Raw genomic sequence first — 23,013 nt, 5'->3', positions numbered from 1 at the left:
CTCTCGGGAGTTGATATGCTTGAAGTCATAAACAGCGCAATGCTTGACGCACACCAAAGAGCTGCGGGCAAAACGCATGAAAGTGCTGTTTGAATGAATGTTTACATGCCTGCTTCTGCCTACCATCGCTCAGTCAGATACTTAGATACTTGTTTGGTCAGTCAGATTATATGCAACGCAGGACACGCTAGATAAGATCTAGTAATATCATCAACCATGTGTAGTTAACTAGTGATTATGATTGATTGTTTTTTATAAGATAAGTTTAATGCTAGCTAGCAACTTACCTTGGCTTACTGCATTCACATTACAGGCAGTCTCCTGCAACGAGAGGCAGGTCGTTATTGTCTTGGACTTGTTAACTGTAAGGTTGCAATATTGGGTCCCCTGAGCTGACAAGGTGAGAATCTGTCGTTCTGCCCCTGAACGAGGCAGTTAACCCATCGTTCCTAGGCCGTCATTGAAAATAAGAATGTGTTCTTAACTGACTTGCCTAGTTAAATAAAGATTAAATAAAGGTGTAAAAAAAAAAAATCTGTGTCCAAAAATACCGATTTCCGATTGTTATGAAAACTTGAAATCGGCCCTAATTAATCGGCCATTCCGATTAATCGGCCGACCTCTACTTGAGAAGCTGTTTTTCAGTCTCTCGGTCCCTGCTTTGATGCACCTGTACTGACCTCGCCTTCTGGATGATAGCGGGGTGAACAGGCAGTGGCTCGGGTGGTTGTTGTCCTTGATGATCTTTATGGCCTTCCTGTGACATAGGGTGGTGTAGGTGTCCTAGAGGGCAGGTAGTTAGCCCCCGGTGATGCGTTGTGCAGACCTCACTACCCTCTGGAGAGCCTTATGGTTATGGGCGGAGCAGTTGCCGTACCAGGTGGTGATACAGCCCGACAGGATGCTCTCGATTGTGCATCTGCAAAAGTTTGAGTGCTTTTGGTGACAAGCTGAGTTTCTGCGACGCCTTCACCACGCTGTCTGTGTGGTTGGACCATTTCAGTTTGTCTGATGTGTACGCCGAGGAACTTAACTTACTACCCTCTCCACTACTGTCCCGTCGATGTGGATAGGGGGGTGCTCCCTCTGCTGTTTCCTGAAGTCCACAATCATCTCCTTTGTTTTGAGTGTGAGGTTATTTTTCTGACACCACACTCCGAGGCCCCTCACCTCCTCCCTCTAGGCCGTCTCGTCGTTGTTGGTAATCAAGCCTACCAATGTAGTGTCATCTGCAAACTTGATCATTGAGTTGGAGGCGTGCATGGCCATGCAGTCGTGGGTGATTTAAAGTGGAACGCACCCTTGTGTGTCCCCAGTGTTGAGGATCAGCGGGGTGGAGATGTTACCTACCCTCACCACCTGGGGGCGGCCCATCAGGAAGTCCAGGACCCAGTTGCACAGGGCGAGGTCGAGACCCAGGGTCTCGAGCTTGATGGCGAGTTTGGAGGGTACTATGGTGTTAAATGGTGTTAAATGCTGAGCAGATGGGTTAGGGCAGTGTGATGCGATTGCGTCTTCTGTGAACCTATTGGGGCGGTAAGCAAATTGGAGTGGGTCTAGGGTGTCAGGTAGGGTGGAGGTGATATGGTCCTTGACTAGTCTCAATGCACTTCATGATGACGGAAGTGAGTGCTACGGGGGCGGTAGTCATTTAGCTCAGTTACCTTAGCTTTCTTGGGAACAGGAACAATGGTGGCCCTCTTGAAGCATGTGGGGACAGCAGACTGGGTTAAGGATTGATTGAATATGTCTGTAAACACACCAGCCTTCTGGTCTGCGCATGCTCTGAGGACGCGGCTGGGAATGATGTCTGGGCCTGCAGCCTTGCGAGGGTTGACACGTTTAAATGTTTTGCTTATGTCGGCTGCAGTGATGGAGAGCCCGCAGGTTTTGGAAGCGGACCGTGTCAATTTGAATGCACAGAGCTACCGTAAGGAGATCCTGAGGCTCATTGTTGTGCTATTCATCAGCGGCCATCACCTCATGTTTCAGCGTGATAATGCACGGCCCCATGTCGCAAGGATCTGTACACAATTCGTGGAGGCTGAAAATGTCCCAGTTCTTCCATGGCCTGCATACTCAACAGACATGTCACCCATTGAGCATGTTTGGGATGCTCTACGTACGACAGCGTGTTCCAGTTCACTCATATCCATCAACTTCTCACAGCCATTGAAGAGGATTGGGACAACAGGAAACAGTCAACAGCCTGATCGCATAGAGTTGAAGGAGATGTTGCGCTGCATGAGGTGCATGGTCACACCAGATACTGACTGGTTTTCTGATCCATGCTCCTACTTTTAATTTTTTAAAGGTATCTCTGCAGATCCGTATTGCCAGTCATGTGAAATCCATAGATTAGGGCCTAATTTATTTCAATTGACCGATTTTCCTTATTAGCTGTAACTTAGTAAAATTGTTGCATTATTCATTTTATATTTTTTTCAGTTTATGAATACTGGTGTTGTGACATTCTTGGGTTGTTTTCCATGGGTGTGGCCTGTGGATGTATGGCATTGCCCACATGAACGTTGGTGACCAATTGTGATTTTGCAACGTACAGTATTCTTAGAATAATTAATTATACTAAACTAAAATATAAAAGCAACATGTAACCATTTCAAAGAATTTACTTTGTTACAATCCATATCAGGAAATCGGGTCAATGTGAAGAAAAAAATTCAGTAGGCCCTAATCTATGGATTTCACATGACTGGGAATACAGATATGCATCTGTTAGTCACAGATACATTATAAGAAATAGGCCTCAGGATAACGTCACAGTATTTCTGTGCATTACAAAATTGACGGCAATTTGAATTGTGTTCATTGTCCATAGCTTATGCCTGCCGTACCATAACCCCATCGCCACCATGGGGCACTCTGTTCTCAACATTGACATCAGCAAATCATCGCCCACATGACACCATACGGGTGGGTGGTCAGCAGTTGTTAGGCCAAATTCTCTTAAATTATGTTGGAGGTGGCTTTGGTGGACAATCTTAGTGAACATCCAATTGCAAGCTCCCTCAACTTGAGACATCTCTGGCATTGTGTGTTGACAACTGGACATTTTAGACTGGGCTTTTTGTCCCCAGCACAAGGTGCACCTGTAATGATCATGCCGTTTAATCAGCTTCTTGATATGCCACACCTGTCTGGTGGATGGATTATTTTGAAGGAGAAATTCTCATTAACAGGGATGTAAACATTTGTGCACAACATTTTAGAGAAAAAAGCTTTCTGTGCCTACGCAATATTTCTGGGATCTTTTATGAAACGTGGGGCCAACACATTGCATTTATATTTTGTTCAGTGTAGATTGAGATCAAGATTATTGGATGAAGGGTGGGTCGCACCAACATGGTTTAAATTCATCTAGGGTTAGAGCTAATCTAGGTTTTGTAAATCTAGGTTTAATTAATCAGATGTGTTGCACCACTTAATTTTAAATCTGGACCAGTAAATCTCTGATTAATGGTTTTAAACTGATTAGTGACATGTTACACCAATATGAGGTATTTCATGAGTTGAAAAGAAGTAGCTAGCCTACTTGACAAATCAGGCCACAAAGTTGCTGTTCCTTGATAAAATAATAACAATGTAACGTTAGAACTACTAACTCCATTGTGAAAGGTTCTCATTGGTTGGCTTATGGGGAAAAAAACTTGTCGTAGCTGATGGAGGAATTTAGTAATGTACTAGAGGATAAAAAGACAGACAACATGGCTGTCAAAAAGGAAGACACCTGAGCCATTTTATGCAACAAATGTAATGGATCAACACGGCTTAAAGAGAAGAGGGACCCGACTCGGATGAAAGCGTGCTGGAAAAAACTTGAGACAAAAAGGATGCGGTAGAGGAGAGGCACGGGCTATTTCAGACCGGAGTCGGAGGGGGGGGGCCTCCATCCAAGGGAATTGATCCTATCACCCAGAAGATGTGCGAGATGATTCACCAGCAGTTTGCCCCTCTCCATAACCCCCTATGATGACAATGGAAAACTTGACCCACCAATATTTAGTAAGCATAAATAACGGGTAAATATCCATGTCTATAATGCACTTTAAAACTAACGATAACTTCTTATGGCTGAAATCCCGCTAACGGGATCGATATGACAACAGCCAGTGAAAGTGCAGGGCGCCAAATCTCATAATTAAAATTCCTCAAACAAGTATTTTACACCATGGTAAAGAAACTTGTTAAGCCCACCACAGTGTCCGATTTCAAAAAGGCCTTACGACGAAAGCACACCAAACGTTTGTTAGGTCAGCATAGTTACAGAAAAACACAGCCGAGAGGAGTCACAAAAAGCAGAAATAGAGAGAAAATGAATCACTAACCTTTGCTCTCCATCAGATGACACTAATAGGACTTCATGATACACAATACATGTATGTTTTTTGTTCGATCAAGTTCATATTTATATCCAAAAATCTCAGTTTACATTGGCGCGTTATGTTCAGTAATGTTTTGCTTCCAAAACATCCGGTGATTTTGCAGAAAGCCACGTCAATTTACAGAAATTCTCATAATGAACATTGATAAAAGATAAGTGTTATGCATGGAATTATAGATCAACTTCTCCTTAATGCAACCGCTGTGTCAGATTTCAAAAAAGCTTTACGGAAAAAGCACACCATGCAATAATCTGAGTGCAGCGCTCAGACACAAAAACAAGCAATACAGAAGTCAGAAATAGCATTCTAAATATTCACTTACCTTATCTTCATCAGAATGCACTCCCAGGAATCCCAGTCCCAGTTTGTTTTGTTCGATAAAGTCCATTTATGTCCAAATACCTCCTTTTTGTTCGCTCGTTTAGATCACAAATCCAAATTCATGAGGTGCGAGCACTAGGTCCAGACAAAGTCAAGAAGTTCCGTTACAGTTCGTAGAAACATGTCAAACAATGTATAGAATCAATCTTTAGGATGTTTTTAACATAAATCTTTAATAATGTTTCAACTGGACGCAGCTAACTCTCACAGGCACACGCGAGACTGAGCTCATGGCACTCTGCGAGACCTCTGGTTGAAACGGCTCTCATTCTCTCCTTCACAGTAGAAGCCTCAAACAAAGTTCTAAAGACTGACATCTAGTGGAAGCCTTAGGAAGTGCAATCAGACCGAATTTACATTGTATCTTGGATATGCAAAGAGTTGAAAAACTACAAACCTCAGATTTCCCACTTCCTGTTTGGATTTTGTTCTGTTATACTCAGACATCATTCAAACAGTTTTAGAAACTTCAGAGTGTTTTCTATCCAAATCTACTAATAATATGCATATCTTAGTTTCTGGGCCTGAGTAGCATGCAGTTTACTCTGGGCCCCTTATTCACCCAAGCTACTCAATACCACCCCCCCAGCCATAAGAAGTTAATGCTACTTCACTACAATGTTACTGTTATCAGGCCCGTTACAGCAAGTTGCGTAACATCATTATTCAAACCAAGGCTGGGCATATCATAAGCCCCAATTCAATTGTTGTACAAAATGGGCATGTAAATAGCCTACTAATAGTGAGTTAATTATCGTAAAACTCAACAGGATTCAACCTGTCGCGAATTATTCTGAGGAACTCGTTTTGGTCTCTCCACAGTAGGATATGCTGCCATTTGATCAGTTAAACCATCTCAAGTGGCAGTTTTTAGAATGAATCACCATTTATTTTAATTCATTGAGCAACAGGCTTAAAGTGAAAACTAAACTTAGATTACAGGAAGGATTTAATTTAACTAGGATTAGTTAAATATTTAGATAAACCTTGATTTAACCTAGTTTAAGCATTAATCCCCAGGACGAGGACGCCGAGTTCACCTTAGCCACAGACTTTGAGATTGGCCATTTTTTCAGTGAGAGGATAATCCCCCGAGCTATGCTCTACTTCACTGGAGTGGCACTGGAGGACGACGAAAGTGTACGTGTCAAACACACACATATACAGTGGGGCAAAAAAGTATTTAGTCAGCCACCAATTGTGCAAGTTCTCCCACTTAAAAAGATGAGAGGCCTGTAATTTTAATCATAGGTACACTTCAACTATGACAGACAAAATTAGAGAAAAAATCCAGAAAATCACATTGTAGGATTTTTAATGAATTTATTTGTAAATTATGGTGGAAAATAAGTATTTGGTCACCTACAGACAAGCAAGATTTCTGGCTCTGACAGACCTGTAACTTCTTCTTTAAGAGGCTCCTCTGTACTCCACTCGTTACCTGTATTAATGTCACCTGTTTGAACTTGTTATCAGTATAAAATACAGCTGTCAACAACCGCAAACAGTCACACTCCAAACTCCACCTTGGCCAAGACCAAAGAGCTGTCAAAGGACACCAGAAACAAAATTGTAGACCTGCACCAGGCTGGGAAGACTGAATCTGCAATAGGTAAGCAGCTTGGTTTGAAGAAATCAACTGTGGGAGCAATTATTAGGAAATGGAAGACATACAAGACCACTGAAAATCTCCCTCGATCTGGGGCTCCACGCAAGATCTCACCCCGTGGGGTCAAAATGATCACAAGAACGGTGAGCAAAAATCCCAGAACCACACGGGGGGACCTAGTGAATGACCTGCAGAGAGCTGGGACCAAAGTAACAAAGCCTACCATCAGTAACACACTACGCCGCCAGGGACTTAAATACTTTTTTGCCCCACTGTAGGCATACAGCAAATGCATGTTATAACATGAGCAAAACTATTGAGTCTGTCATAAGTACATTGATTAAGAGTTTTCCATTTATTTTAATTAATTGAGCAACAGGCTTAAAGTGAAAACGAAACTTAGATTACAGGAAGGATTTAATTTAACTAGGATTAGTTAAACATCTATATAAACCTTGATTTAACCTAGTTTAAGCATTAATCCATGTTGGTGCAACCACCCGAATACCCTTTTAAGACTTGATGTTGAGTCACTCATTGCCATTGTTGGCGATGGAGTGATTTCTCAACTCAAGATAAAGAAAGCATTGACATTTCCGCCTTCCTTTGAAAACTCATCAATGTTTTGTCAGTGAGGGTGGTGCTCTGTCGCTTACCAGGGAGTGACTGAGAAAAATCGAGATCAAAGAGCACCTGGGTGATGTCACTAATTTCATGGAGGTGTAGTATAGAAGTTATCAGCAGTGTGAATGTAATTTTATCGTTGTTGAGTGATTGATCTATGTCGGGCTGCCCTTTCAGGATTGGCTTTGTGAAACGAAACGATTGTTTGCGAAATGTGAACTTTCTAAATCAAAGTGCAATAATCAAAGGTAATAATTTCCTTTCTCTTACAGTGTCACCTGATGGAGAGCCGGTGAGTAATATATGATCTGCATTTCAGACCCAAATTCCCAATTTATATTACTTTTATCAGTTTCTACATTTAATGGAAATATTGTTAGAGGGTCAGTTACTTGGACAGAAGCCTAATCCTGGACTAAAAAAGTGATTTCAATGATTTCCCATTCACAAGGCACTTTGTGCAGGGCCTGTATTTACAAAACATCTCGGAGTAGGATTGCTGATCTAGAATCAGGTTCCCCTTTCCATTAATTCATGTAAAAGCGGAAATGGATCCTAGATCAGCACTTCTACTCTGAGTAGTTTTCTGAATTCTGGCCCTGGTCTGGGCTGTGTCTAGGAAAGTGGCCTAAAAAAAACAACTGTCTCCGCAGGACGAGGACGCCGAGTTCACCTTAGCCACAGACTTTGAGATTGGCCATTTTTTCCGTGAGAGGATAGTCCCCCGAGCTGTGCTCTACTTCACTGGAGAGGCACTGGAGGACGACGAAAGTGTACGTGTCAAACACACACATACATATAGGCGTACAGCAACTGCATGTTATAACATGAGCAAAACTATTGAGTCTGTCATAAGTACATTTGATTAAGAGTTTTCCATTTCCACAACTTTGTATTTGGTCTGTATTTGCAATCGGGAGCTGTAACAGAATGTGTAACGCTGTTGTCCTCTTGTCTGTGCAGTTTGAGGAGGAAGAGCTGGAGGAGGGAGATGAAGAGGTAAGGAGAGGATTGGATATGAATATCTTTATTTGTTAAATGTTTGTGAAATGGAACATACTAAGCATAATTGTCATTATTTACTCTGTCTCTTGTGATTTAGGAGCAGGATGATGATGACGAGGGAGACTTTGATCCTAAGGTCAGTATTTAGGCAGTGCTGCTAGTGGACATGCTTCTTTTGAGTGTGTTCTGGTTCTCCTCACCCAGGTACATGTGTGTCAAAGGAAGTAGCCTCCTAGCCCCAACTGCTTATCATATTTCCCTTCACAAAACATTGTTATAACGAGGACTGTAAAACTTAATGTGTTAATTACAGGTCACTTAAATTTTTATAGCACCATTCATTGTTTTTATTGCATTTAATCATGTCTCAGTTTATTTTAATATTTTTTTTTTAAATGTTGTAATTTTCAGTTCAATTGATTTTAAGAAAATTATCCCAATTGTAGTTCATCGGCAGCTTATGAGTATTTTGAACATTTACAAGTAGGCTAGATCTAATAACAGTTTGATATTTTACATTTACTTTTATAATTTTACTATGCTTAATCATAGTATATTATTGTCACTTCTGTTATAGGCATTAGTTGAAACTCAGTGTTAAATTCAAATATCCCTACCATATATAAGCCAATATGACACCAATCTCGAATATTCGCTCATCAATTGATTGGAGGTGCACCACACACTCTGGTCATGAGCCAGCCGTCTGTCTGTTACTGAGTACCACATATCAGAATTTGAAGGAAAAAATGTACTTTTTTTTTTTTTCAATTTCGTGGTATCCAATTGGAGTAGTTAGTCTTGTCTCATCGCTGCAACTCCCGTACAGACTCGGGAGAGGCGAAGGTCGAGGGCCAACCCAACCTAGCCGCACTGCTTCTTGACACAACACACATCCAACCCGGAAGCCAGCCGCACCAATGTGTCGGAGGAAACGCCGTACACCTGGCGACCTGGTCAGCGTGCACTGTGCCCGGTCCGCCACAGAAGTCGCTAGTACGCGATGAGACAAGGATATCCCTGCCGGCCAAACCCTCCCTAACCCGGACGACGCTGGGCCAATTGTGCTTCTCTCCATGGACCTCCCGGGCGTGGCCGGCTGCGTCAGAACACATCAGAATTTTTAATTAGCAATTAAGTTTGGGATCGCTTGTTCAGCAACCACACAGCTACTTGCACTATGCTGCCAGTCATAAATGTATGCAAACAAACCTAGCTACTGTATATAGTAGCTAGGTTTGTATATAGCTATATATATATGGTGGTATTCAAGCTGAGGTTAATCTATAAATGCAAACATATGTTGATTGGCGATGTAGCAAACTAGCTAATGTTAGCGTGCTTATACAAAATTGCTGGATCGAATCCCCGAGCTGACAAAGTAAAAAATCTGTCGTTCTGCCCTTGAGCAAGGCAGTTAACACGCTGTTCCCCAGGCGCTGAAGACAAGGATGTCGATTATGGCAGCCCCCCACACCTTTCTGAATCAGAGGGGTTGGGTTAAATGCGGAAGACACATTTCAGTTGAAGGCATTCAGTTGTATAACTGACTAGGTATCCCCCTTGCCCCTTTATTATTTAGTATATGCGAAGACAAGATTACATCAAGAATAGTGTGATGGGTGACAATATTAACCTATCACTTGTGAATGATGCCCAGCATAAGAAACAATGCCGAATCATATCGTCACACCTCATGTAGCCTAGCCCATAGGCCTATATGTTTCAATAAGGTTTGTATCACAACTAAAGTGGCCAAAGGACTTCTTTTAAAATGAAGCACATTAATCTTAACTCCACTCACGCTATGCGTGAGTTTCAAGTTTAGGGAAGGTAATTTTTTAATTTTATAGTAAAAGCATTACATCCATAATTGGAAGTGGACATTAGCGCTTATCCTACTGCCATGTGCGCATTGCTGCTCCTATGTGAAGAAATAGCCTAATAGTTTATCAACATTTTAAGCTCAATGTCCTCATTGTTGCGTCAGGCTCATTGCTTAAAGCAGGTTTTTTGATGCTAGTGGTTGTATTCATTTGGGATCTATTGGAAAAAATCAGAATAAAATAGGTCAACTTTTGAACTATGGGGGATAGTAGGTTGACATAGGCTAGTGCTTTTGCTGTTCGTTAGGCCTACTCGTATTGTTGGCTGACAAAGTAAATGTGGACAGTTCTTCCATCATCTTCAATATGCACCTCGGAATTGGATAAGGACGCGCGCAGTTGTGTCCCCGATGTCTGTCTTCATTTGTAGTTCTGTGGGAGAGCCGATCACGTGATGGATCACGCAGCACTCAAGAAGGGTGCACTAGCCGCAAAATGCATGGATTTTTTTTTAGGATGTATTACAGCCACACAAAGGGGATGCCACTGTGAAATTCTAGGCATTATTAAGTGCTTGTCAAATTGTGAATGAGTGACCACCTGTGCAAAAAACAAAGCAGAACTCGTACCTTTTCAAGTGACTTTTTTTCAAATTATTAGTCGCATCATACAGCCTTAAAATGTATTAAAAATCACAACATATAGCCCAATGTTTGTAGAACAACTAAAGTTACGTGAATCACTCTAAGCACATGTACCTATTTCTTTAACTGCTCAACACAGAATAGCTGCATGTGCACTCCCTCAAATCGTTTGGTGAAAATATCCTATTTTATTCAGCTTTGTTCAATTGTATTCTTCATACTATAAAATAATGCCATGGAATTCTAAGGAAATCCTGTCTGCTAAATGAAGTAGTGTAGCCCACAGCCATTTGGCATGGCCAGATCAGGACCTAACATAAGGACAACTCAGAGTATACTATTCTGTTCTTCTGAAATATACATTTTATTCATATCATGTTTCTTTAGTCCTGTCTAAAATACATAATGGATTTATTGTGATGGTGTATTACATGGATTTATTAGACTTTTCAAAAGGTAGACGTTCCAAAGGTCTGCATCAGTGGCTTGTAGGCTAAATGTGGAAGGCAGGAGATGCTAAATGTGTTTGTTAATTAACGATCAATTACCGTGAGACCGACAATTATTGCGTGACAATCACCGGCTGACACAATTTTGTGACTGCCACAGCCCTAGCAGTGGTGGATTGTGGGCATGCGCCTGTCACTGAGAAATGCCAACACCAGCTAGTTGACAGGGCCCCGGGCCGTCTTTATGCACTTGTTAATGTCCTCCTCCCACTGAAACATCCAACATTCAGATGACTATCTACAAATCAGCTCGCATCTGAGTCATGACGGCTGTCCCCTTTGTTTCCCCCAAGTCATTTCTACCGAGGTGGATGACTATGATATAGTCACGGTCACACCTCGTCTTGCCAATTTGCTTTTGATCATTAGGATTATGAGCTGAGATCTTATCAATAAATTCAATAAAACACATAATATTGTGAGGGTTCACAAGGAGAGCATGTGTTATGCTGTATAAACTGCGGTTCAAGCCCTGAATGCTGGATGCCGTGGTATGGGTTTGACAACATTTTACTTTTTACTGTTCTAATTACGTTGGTAATCAGTTAATACTTTGCCTTACATTGAACAGCCCGTAGCTGTGGTATATTGGTCATATACCACACCCACTCAGGCCTTATTGATTAATTATGTTGTGCATCACCTTCCGGTGTAAAAAAACATGGATTAAAAACCAAAAACAGTGACAGTCTTTGAAGCCGAAAAAGGAACAACAATGCCTTTTCCACCCATGCTCTACCAAGGTTTTCCAGCACACAGCTTTGACCTACTACAGTAGCTATGTTGGTATTGTACTTCAAACTATGTGTAGGCAGGTTTCTTAGGATTCAAACCTTCTCAAACAGCCTAATTCATACTCTTAGAGGTGCTTCCACGATAATGTGATTTGTACCACATACAGGGTAAAGTATTGTATTCTTCACACCACAGTGACATTCCATTGCGCTACCTTTTCATGTTTTTATTTAATGAATTGCAAGCTTTGGTTTTATACTTACAAGACCATCAGGCTTGATTGAGCTGTTTTGTTTTGTAGTAATGTGGTGCATGCCTGTATTTACTTAACCTCTTTTGGTGCATGAAATGCTAGCGGGACACTTAAGACAACATCCGGTGAAATTGCAGAGCGCGAAATTCAAAATTCAAAAATCATAATATTAAACATTCATGAAATTACAAGTGTCTTATATCGTTTAATAGCTTAACTTTTTGTTATTCCAACCGCCTTGTCAGATTTCAAAATCTTTACGGCAAAAGCATACCAAGCGATAATCTGAGGACAGCGCCCCACACAAATACTTTTTCAACCAGCACAGGCATCACAAATAGTGATTTAAATTAATCACTTATCTTTTGAAGATCTTCCTCTGTTTGCAATCCCAAGGGTCCCAGCTACACAATGAATGGTTGGTTTGTTCTATAAAGTCCTTCTTTATATCCCAAAAATGTCCATTTAGGTGGCTCGGTTGTTTCAGTAATCCACTCGTTCAACATGCATACAAACAAATCCAAAAAGTTACCAGTAAAGTTCATCCAAACAAGTTAAACAATGTTTCTAATTAATCCTCAGGTATTCTAATATCTAAATATATAGGGAAGATAAATAACGAAGAGCGTGCACCTCATTCACGTGCCAACAAGACTACATTTGTAATGAAATACACCTTGGAGTTTTCCTCACTACTTGCTCATTTTTCAAAAAACAAGCCTGAAACCCTTTCTAAGACTGTTGACATGTAGTGGAAGCCAGAGGAACTGCAATCCGAAATGGCCTGTGACCTCAAATAAATATTTACGAATGGATTTTCCTCGGTTTTCGCCTGCCATATCAGTTCTGTTATACTCACAAACATTATTTTAACAGTTTTAGAAACTTCAGTGTTTTCTAGCCAATGCTAGAAAACCAAGTATATGCATATCCTAGCTTCTGGGCCTGAGTAACAGGCAGTTTTCTTTTGGCATGTTAGTCATCTGAAATTCCTGACAATAACCAGTATGCTAATGGTGATAAACCTTATTTTAGCAAAACATGTAATTGAAAAAAATTATCATAATAACATCTGTTTTAGGTGCCTAATATAACAGGTGTGTTGGACACAATAGCTCAGATGGAGCCTGTTTGCATTCCTGGTTTCTGTAACTGCTTACCTGGTGTAATATTGACAAGCTCAGAATAGTAAACGTGCTACATTTGCTTTATGAGTAGTGCGTGACCCTAGGGTGGCAACGCATCCATTCTGATTGTTTTAAACTGTTCAATTCAACCCAAAATCATTTTCAGCACTTTCATACATTTCTGCATTTCCTGCACTCATTTGAGATAATTTCTACACTTCTAGGCCATATTTTAACCAAGTGTTGCAATTGCGATTTGACTTTTGGGTGAACATTTGGGTGAACTGTTGGCATCATGGAAATATGATTATTCTATAGTTAGAGTATAATAATAGTGGGCACTTTGAATACAGTTGGTAGAAACCAAGATTGTTAAGTGTTTCCTAGGGGACCCAATAATCTTTGGCTACATTGCATGTTTTCTCTTAGCTACTTCTTGTAGCTTACATATTCATGCTTTGCGTATTCCTCTTTGAATTAGAAGATACTGTTGCACAAACATACCGGTTTAGGTCTACACCATCACTGGTATTATCAGGCTGTTTTGCTAATTACGTTTGCTCTGACTCAGTACATTTATTTGCTAGCTGGCGATTAGCATTAGCGGCTAACAAGATTTAGGCCCAACTTGCTAAGAAAAGACAAACTAGCTGTTTGAAGATGTAAGGAACACCAGCTAATGGTGTAATTATAGAATGCTAGTGGATTTATATTAAGAAGCAAAGTGAGGGTATTCCTTGAGTGACGGGGCGGGGCTAGGTCTGTGGAAAGTGGCACGGAGAGAGATGACTTAAGTAGCGAAGTAAACTATAAAAGTCCACATTACACACGTCGTATCGCATTAAACAAACATTCAAATACGTTATAGAAGGTAAAGTAAAAACCCAAACCGGTCCGTGCATCAATACCGGTATATCATAAAATACGGAACACCACCCAGCCCTAGCTTAGAAACACTTGTTTCAAACATGGTCCTGTTTTATCAATTGCTGTGCTGTTCAATGGACAGTTCATTAACTCTGTCAAAATGTGTAACTTTAAGCAAATATTTTTTACTTGTATTTTTTTAAATGTTTGGGTACAAGTTGAAGAAATTAACCTGTTGCGACAACCAAACCCGGATCCGGGATTCTATTTATAGACCTAAGCTCATTACCATAACGCAACGTTAACTATTCATGAAAATCGCAAATGAAATGAAATAAATATGCTATCTCTCAAGCTTAGCCTTTTGTTAACAACACTGTCATCTCAGATTTTAAAAATATGCTTTTCAACCATAGGAAAACAATCATTTGTGTAACAGTAGCTAGCTAGCGTAGCATTTAGCGTTAGCATTAGCGTTAGCATTTAGCAGGCAACTATCACAAAAACAAGTAAAGCCTTCAAATAAAATAACTTACCTTTGAAGAACTTCTGATGTTTTCAATGAGGAGACTCTCAGTTAGATAGCAGATGCTCAGTTTTTCCAAAAAGATTCTTTGTGTATTAGAAATAGCTCCGTTTTGTACATCACATTTGGCTACCAAAAAAAAAAAAAACGAAAATTCAGCCCTCAAAACGCGAACTTTTTTCCAAATTAACTCCATAATATCGACTGAAACATGGCAAACGTGGTTTAGAATCAATCCTCAAGGTGTTTTTCCACATATCTCTTCGATGATATATCCTTCGTGGAAGCCTGGTTTCTCCTTGCTCTCAAATGGAAAAATAATTGCACCTGGCTTTGCGCTCCAATTTCGACGCAGGGACACCAGGCGGACACTTGGAAAATGTAGTCTCTTATGGTCAATCTTCCAATGATATGCCTACAAATACGTCACAATGCTGCAAACACCTTGGGGAAACGACAGAAAGTGTAGGCTCATTCCTTGCGCAATCACAGCCATATAAGGAGACAATGGAAAACAGAGCTTCAGAGATTCTGCTCATTTCCTGGTTGACGTATCATCTTGGTTTCGCCTGTAGAATGAGTTCTGGGGCACTTACAGACAATATCTTTGCAGATTCTGAAACTTCAGAATCAATAATATGCATAGTCGAGCATCTTTTAGTGACAATATATTGCGCTTAAAACGGGAACGTTTTTTATCCAAAAATGAAATAGCGCCCCTAGAGATCCAAGAGGTTAATGGACGTATACTGAACAAAAAATATAAATGCGATATCCAACAATTTCTAAGATTTACTGATTAGTTCCTATAAGGAACTCAGTCAATTTAAATAAATTCATTAGGCCCTAATCTATGGATTTTGCATGACTCGGCAGGGGGTGGGTATGCATGGGAGGTTATAGGGAGCCAGGCCAACCCAATCAGAATGAGTCTTTCCCCACTGAATGGCTTTATTACAGACTGTAATGATCATGCTGTTTAATCATTTCTTTATATGCCACACCTGTCAGGTGGATGAATTATCTTGGCAAAGGAGAAATGCTCACTAATAGGGAAGTGTGCATTTCTGTGTTGAGAAATATTATTTGTGCATATTCAACATTTCTGGCATTTTATTTCAGTTCATGAAACATGGGACCAACACTTTACATGTTGCGTTTTTGTTCAGTGTAAATTCAGGATGAGTCAGGCAAAAGAATAATAGTTTCACATTTCGTCCAATTTAACCGACCACCATTAACCGGTTAACAAGTTAAATTCGTTCCAAATGGTAAAATGTCGGACCAACAAAATGCATCTGTAGCCAACAAGGAATGGATATTTTTCATTAAGCGCTTAATTGAAACATGCAAAAATGGCAAGCCTATCGTCTCACAACAAATGAGTCCAAATATGACTTATTTATTATTTTGAAACTGTTCTTGTGATGTGCAGTGTTGTGCCTTAAGCCCAGGATGAGTTGCGCCGCCTTCTCACTTTTTTTTGTAGGGAGTCCTCGACCAGGAGTTCATCATATTTGGGGATCCTTGACATGAAAAGGTTTCAACCCCTGGCCTAGGCTATCCATTTGGCAAATTGTACACGTTTAGCTTGTCCAATTAGGAACATGTTGGCAAATAAAATCTAATGTAACAAACTAAGCGTCTATTTTCAGAGCGATGACGTTACACACACCTTTGTCTGTCTGATAGCTTACCGTATTGCCTATGCACAAATTCAATTGATTGGACATGATTTGGAAGGGCAAACACCTGTCTATAAAATGTCCCACAGTTGACAGTGCATGTCACAGCAAAAAAATTAGCCAGGAGGTTAAAGGAATTGTCTGTAGCGCGCCGAGACAGGTTTGTGTCGAGGCAGATCTGGGGAAGGGTACCAGGGTCTGCAGCATTGAAAGTCCCCAAGAACCCAGTGGTCTCCATGCTTAAATGGAAGAGGTTTGGAACCACCAAGAGTCTTCGTAGAGCTGGCTGCCCGGCCAAACTGAGCAATCAGGGGAGAAGGGCCTTGGTCAGGGAGGTGACCAAGAACATGGTCACTCAGACAGAGTTTCTCTGTGGAGATGAGAGAACCTTCCAGAAGGACAACCATCTTTGCAGCACTCCACCAACCAGGCCTTTATGGTAAAGTGGCCTGACATAACCCACTCCTCAGCAAAAGGCAAATGACAGCCCGCTTGAAGTTTGCCAAAAGACACTTAAATGACTCAGACCATGAGAAACCACATAATTGCAAAAGGGTTTTCTAATGATCAATTAGCCTTTTAAAAGGATTAGCGAACGCAACGTGCCATTGGAGCACGAGTGATAGTTGCTGATAATGGGCCTTTGTATGCCTATAAAGATATTCCATATGAAATCAGCTGTTTCCAGCTACAATGGTAATTTACAACATTAACAAGTTAACACTATTTTTGATCAAGTTGGTGTGATCTTAATGGACAAATGTGATTTTCTTTCAAAAACGAGGACATTTCTAAGGGACTCAACTTTTGAACGGCAGTATATATCTAGGAGTTTATTTCAGGCTGACTATTAGCATCTATTGGGTTGCAATGTACAATCAATTGAATGTTTAAATCATTCTACAAAATACATTTTTGCAGCAACACAGAAAGGTTACAGCAAAACAAAATGTTTTACTGTTCAGGAGTTACAAATTATTTTTTAAATGTATTACCATGATACGATTCACTGCGATTAAACCAAACCCCAAATACTACATTGACGAAGTGAAACATTTGATTTGGCTTTTTTACTTTTATGTGAAGCGGGGTCTCTGTTATACAGTAAATTAAACGTGTATGGCCTTACAGAATATAATATAGCATAATGTAGATCCGACATCATCACTCCCTGTCAGTATATTGCGTTTCTATCTGAATAACCCTATGGTTTTGTTCCTGACCATTGTTATTGTCTCTCCCCTCCCCATGTACTTCCCATTACAGGCATAAGCAATCATTCATTCTCACCCCATGCATTTCTAGGTAAGGGAGAAATTAAAATGACACTGCATTCTGTACTTTGTATTTTTGTCTTGGCTCACTTCTCTCATTCTCTCCATCTACACCTTTATCCTTTTCTCTATCCAGACATTTCTTTATCCATCACTCCATCCTTCATTCTGTTGTCAAGCTTAACCCCCTAGAGTCGATGCCCGCTGCCCCGTGGAAATGTAATTAGCGTAATAAAACAATCCCAATCAAAAATCTGTTTAAGATGGAGATGTTTTTTGTTGTTGCATCTCAATCCACGTCACCCTTCTGCATCTGTTTGTCAGACCATGAGACATCCCGAAAATCCTTCTTCCCATGAAAACATCTGTAGCGTCCAAAAGGTTTACCCCACAAACTATTATGACCGCTCTATGGAAATATGGTGAACACAATGGTCTTCCCCATTTTGCTCTACGATCCGTTACGGTATTACGGTACATCCGATCTGCCAACTTCTGTCTGTAGCATCTGAACCTTTTGGGCTACACACTGTGACCCCTCTGCGAAGATGTGAGCCTCAAGACTAGTCTGAAGAGAGCCTGGCACCAGTTTGAGAAAATGTATCGGAAGTATACTGAACAAAAATATAAATGCAACATGTGAAGTGTTGGTCCCATGTTTCATAAGCTGAATTTAAAGATCTGACATTTTTCATACGCACAAAAGCTTATTTCTCAAATATTTTGTGCACAAATCTGTTTTACATCCCTGTTAGTGAGTGTCTCTCCTTTGCCAAGATAATCCATCTACCTGACATGTGTGGCATATCAACTATCTGATTAAGACAGCATGATCATTACACGGGTGCCCCTTGTGCCTGGGATAGTAACAGGCCACTCTAAAAATGTGCAGTTTTGTCACACGACACAATGCCACAGACATCTCAAATTGTGGGAGCGTGCACCTAGCATGCTGACTGCAGGAATGTCCACCAGCGCTGTTGCCAGAGAAATGAATGTTCATTACTCTACCATAAGCCGCTTCCAATGTCGTTTTAGAAGATTTGGCAGTACAGCCAACTGGCCTCACAACCGCAGACCACATGTAACCACGCCAGCGCAGGACCTCCACATCCGGGCTTCTTCACCTGCGGTATCGTCTGAGACCAGCCACTCGGACAGCTGACTAAACTGAGTGTTTGTCTGTAATAAATACTTTTTGTGGGGATAAACTCATTCTAATTGGCTGGGCCTGGCTATCAGTGGGTGGCCCTACGACCTCCCAGGCCCACCAGTGGCTCCTGCCCTGCCCAGTCATGTGAAATCCATAGATTAGAGCTTCTTTTATTTATTTAAATTGCCTGATTTCCTTATGAACCGTAACTCTGTAAAATTGTTGCATTTATATTTTTGTTCAATGTGTACGTGTGTAAAATATATAATAGTTTAGTGCCTAAAATAAGGGGGTATACTCTAGAGGGTTAACTCCCGTCTCTTCACAACCCGGTCAGAACCCTGTTTCTTTCACTCAATCTTTCCAATATGTTTATTTTTCTTAGTTGTACCGCTCTATCCTTTATTCTTAAGTCTCACTAAAGGCTAACTCTCTTCTCATTACTTGGTCAAAAACTTATTCCAGTCCAATTGAGATTCTCCCCTAGTCACCCTTCTCACTCGTCTCCTCACTCTCTTTCGTAACTTTTTCTCCTCTTGGCTTGATCCGTTCTTTTGACACTAGTTCAATTAGCTGACTATCTCTGCCTGGTTCCTTAAACCCCTCAGCTCTCATCTCTCTCTCCTTCCTCCCCTCAGAAAGAAGAGCCCCAGCCTGCCGAGTGCAAACAGCAGTAACCGTGGTGACCAGGGGAGATTGGCCGAGGTGCTGCTGTCCATCAAATCAGTCCTCATCCAATCAGCAGGTCTTCCTGCCCCTGTTGGCTCCGCCCCTTATGAACTCTCATACAAACGCAATAGAACACAACCAAACAGTGTTTTTAATACATGCATGCCCATTTTTCTGCTGTCCTGTCCCCCGCCCTCTGTTTTAGATTCATTCATAACCAATTAAGAAGTGACCTGGACTTTAAACAATTCACCACGGCAACGTAGAGTTAGTCTACTTCACAAGTAGGTGACTACTGCCGAGAACCTCAGAATATTCAAATTTAATTTTTTAACATTTTTTTTTAGATAGATCCCAAACTTTAGTTTTCACAAATCAGTTACTCAGGGTTTTATAAGGCTAATAAGATAAGTGTTAATTTACCAGGAAACTGCTGAACAGGTTTGACCTAATACATCACTGGGGTTGCTGACAAGTTTTTTTTTGTTTTTGTTTTGTTTTTTTTTCTTCTTCTTTATGGTGTTTTTAATACACGGTGTATTACTCTCAATTTGATTTTCTTTACTAATGTTCATGTCCTTGGACTATTTATTCTGGTTTCATGGAGCTGTATGAAGTGGTGCGTTATGGGAAAGTATTTTAGGTCCCACCCACAATAGATAAGGCCCATTCTCATTCACCATGCAAATGCCCAACAAACATTTGTCCCTTCTTTCCTAGGCTTTGCAAGACTAACAAAATGTTTATACTGCCAAATTGTATTTTTTAATATGTGAAATGGTTTTAAGCGTTTTGAAAATGTCTTGCCATACTACTGCTTTGACTGTGCCCGGACTCATAGGGCTTAACTAAATATGGCTACACTTCTCATGGTCAGCCATTCGAATACATTTGGAAACGATGGCATGATCCTAAACCTATCGTTCCTAATTCCTTATTTGTCCCTTTTAGCTGATCTGAAAGGACCTTGTAGGTTTAAGCAATATAACAGATATTATATAGTTGATGTTTTAACAATCCTGCCTTTTAGAGGTTTAGGTGGAGTTATTACCATACTGCGGATACGTGTACAGGGTTATTTGGTTTGAAAGTGCAATTTACAAATCGTCACAGCACACTAAACAAGAAAAGGGATAGCAGTACAGATGGTAAAATGTAAAGCTTAACGTTAGTAGAATATAAAACATACCTATCCAGTCCTCGGATATATGTTAGGGGAAGGAAATAAGGGTGTTTGTGTATAAGTTTGGAATTGGGCCAGAGAAGGTTGAGGTGTTGTGGCAGTTCATGAAGCCATCATAAACAGTGCCCATCGTTACAGAAGGCTCCCAATCCAACCCCTCCACCACCAAACCACCATGTTCTGTCCATATTTCTGCTAACATACAATGACATTTAAACATGTATTACTCTCCTAAGAATGCTTATTTGTCTATAGAATGTCTCCCCAAACGTGGGACAACCGGTTGCCCATGTACTTGATCTAATCAGCACATTGATGCTGGTTGGTATGGTGGTCAGCGTGGTAGCAATGGTCATCGTTACAGTGCTTTACCACACATATCCCCTCTTTTTTAATAAAGATTGTAGAGCCCTCATTTTTGAAAGAACCGATCTCTTGAAGCCACGGTGATGTCTTCATCCTCCCCACCTAATTGGACCTTGTGCTAGAAATGGCCTTATCTGGTTCCTCACAATTTGTTACTTGGGCAATATTATTTTCAATTTGTACAGAATTAGTTAATATTCTATTAAAGTTGTGTGACAGACTGTTTCTGTTAATTGTTTTTGTGTGTCCAGCCATGTTTATTGCAGTGGGTGGGTAATATCTGATATACATTCATTTAAAGTAATTGTACCACTGAATAGTGTTACATTAAGCTTGAGTTACACATGCAGGTGTTATGAAATGTCCCTTCTGTGATGAATAAAGTAGCAATCTACTGGTAGTACCGGTCTCGAGACCACATATAAAGTGTCTTGGTGTCGGATACATTTGTACTAGAAAATTAAATAAATAAAACCGCTCTGCCAGGCTGTGTGTGTGTATATATACACACACACATAATCCTTTGTTTAAACCGATATAAAGGCTAAGATTATAGACCTGTTTATGCAGTGGCGAACCTGTAGTAGGCCTTCAGTTTGTGACGGCAACCTGTCAATCCCTATTGATGCTTACCAAAGTAATGTGGTTGAGGTATAGGACTTATCAATTATGCAGTACAATAGAGTAATCATGCACAAAGTAGCCTACACAATCTCAATGTGAATCATATTCCCATGCATGCTGCACACACAGCCTAGTTTCTACTGAATATCATCTGCAGGCAGCAAGAGTGTTCAGCTCTCAACTGATTTTGGCATGGAGCAGCTCACAGAATAATGACATGGGTAGCCGGTAGGGTAGGAAAGAAGCAAATGCTAACTGGGGCAGCAATGGGTATCCGAACCAGGTATTGGAAAAAGTAGTCCGAAGTCTTGGTTAGTAGGCTATTTGTGATGCGCAATGGTCATCATGCTCTGATTGGGTGGGCCTCTGGAAAGAGGCCCACCCAGTCAGATTGATGAGTTTTAAGCATTGTAGACTTAGACCGTCACAATGTTTTATTTACTACAGTGTCTATTAATTGTTCACACTCTATTGCTATAGAATTTTTGTAAATGCCTTAGTATACGTAATTCCCAAACATAAGAATTTGTGAAAATGACCATATCTAATTGGTCGCTTGTCATGTTTTTTTTAAGTGTCATTCTTTCTGGTGGTGTATATGAACAGATTTGATTAAGATTTCATGTTGCTCAAATGTTTTTAGTTCCGCTTTAAATGCAACAGTGTTTCCACACGCGTTCTTTTCAAAGAGATGGCTAACAGCAAGCACCCTGCAAAAAAATTAAAACCGTTCCACTCACCTGATGATTATTTGAAACTTAACTTGTTGAAAGTTATTCTTGAAAAGGGACAAGAAAAGCTAACGTAAACTCACTAACTTTTTGTACATTGCCTTGGTCCGTACAATTGACCCTATTTTAGCGCCCCCAAAACGTAATACTTCCATCCAGATCAACTGTAATGTCAATACCATTGTAAAGCACAATTTCTCCCTTTTCCAGCAGAATCAATTACATGACCCCCACGCTGCCCGTTTGTGCATAATTCAACAAGGCAATGAGCTCCGTTGGGTCTTTAAAAAAATGGCGGGTGGGGAAGCAAAACTAATGCGTGATAGTGAGAAGGATCGATCTGACCAACGTATCACATTATCGCCTCTAAAATGTAAAAACCCTATAAAGAGTTTATATAATGTGTCATTACATACATATTTCGAAGGTTTGTGTCAAATTTGAATCGTGTTTTTAGGGCGGTGCTAAAGTGATCTTCAGAAGTCAACAGCGGCTATGAGAATGGTGATCGCTTACAGTGACGATGCAAACAACCTTACCCCCGTCACTGTCCGTTTCTTGTTTTTAAATGATGAGAGAAGTGCTACACCTGGGTGGAGCGAGATTGTAAGACAGGCTTTATGCGAGCTGTACGTTACGCCATGACACGTCACGATGTAACGGAGGGTCTGTTTTTTCAACTTTTCTCTAATACTATAGAGCCAATACCATATCAATCAACGCTTGAATAGAAACGTAGTTCACACCCCCAATTTTGAAGTCAACACAGTCTCTACAGTCCCGTTAGTTTTCTTTGTAGGCTCGCTTGTATGAATGTTG

The 23,013-nt window shown here is 40.6% G+C and overlaps 1 protein-coding gene across 11 annotated transcripts in view; it reads left to right on the top strand.

Annotated features, from left to right (window-relative positions):
- Positions 1–21,060, top strand: part of LOC139367989 (nucleosome assembly protein 1-like 4a) — a 74,380-nt gene extending 53,320 nt beyond the window's left edge. For 6 of the 11 annotated variants that reach the window (XM_071106500.1, XM_071106525.1, XM_071106509.1 and 3 more), the window contains exons 10-15: positions 7,290–7,309; positions 7,671–7,790; positions 7,981–8,016; positions 8,120–8,158; positions 17,461–17,499; positions 19,260–21,060. In XM_071106500.1, the coding sequence (XP_070962601.1) occupies positions 7,290–7,309; positions 7,671–7,790; positions 7,981–8,016; positions 8,120–8,158; positions 17,461–17,466 (221 nt within the window). In that variant the 3' untranslated portion in view covers positions 17,467–17,499; positions 19,260–21,060. The remainder of the gene's footprint in view (positions 1–7,289; positions 7,310–7,670; positions 7,791–7,980; positions 8,017–8,119; positions 8,159–17,460; positions 17,500–19,259) is intronic. The other 5 variants (XM_071106464.1, XM_071106483.1, XM_071106459.1 and 2 more) reach the window with 1 other exon arrangement.
- Positions 21,061–23,013: the final 1,953 nt, after the last annotated feature.

This window comes from Oncorhynchus clarkii, chromosome 2, assembly GCF_045791955.1.
Source record: "Oncorhynchus clarkii lewisi isolate Uvic-CL-2024 chromosome 2, UVic_Ocla_1.0, whole genome shotgun sequence".
NCBI lineage: Eukaryota > Metazoa > Chordata > Actinopteri > Salmoniformes > Salmonidae > Oncorhynchus > Oncorhynchus clarkii.
The sequence above is the reverse complement of the archived record's forward strand: the minus strand, read 5'-3'. Positions and strand labels throughout refer to the sequence as shown.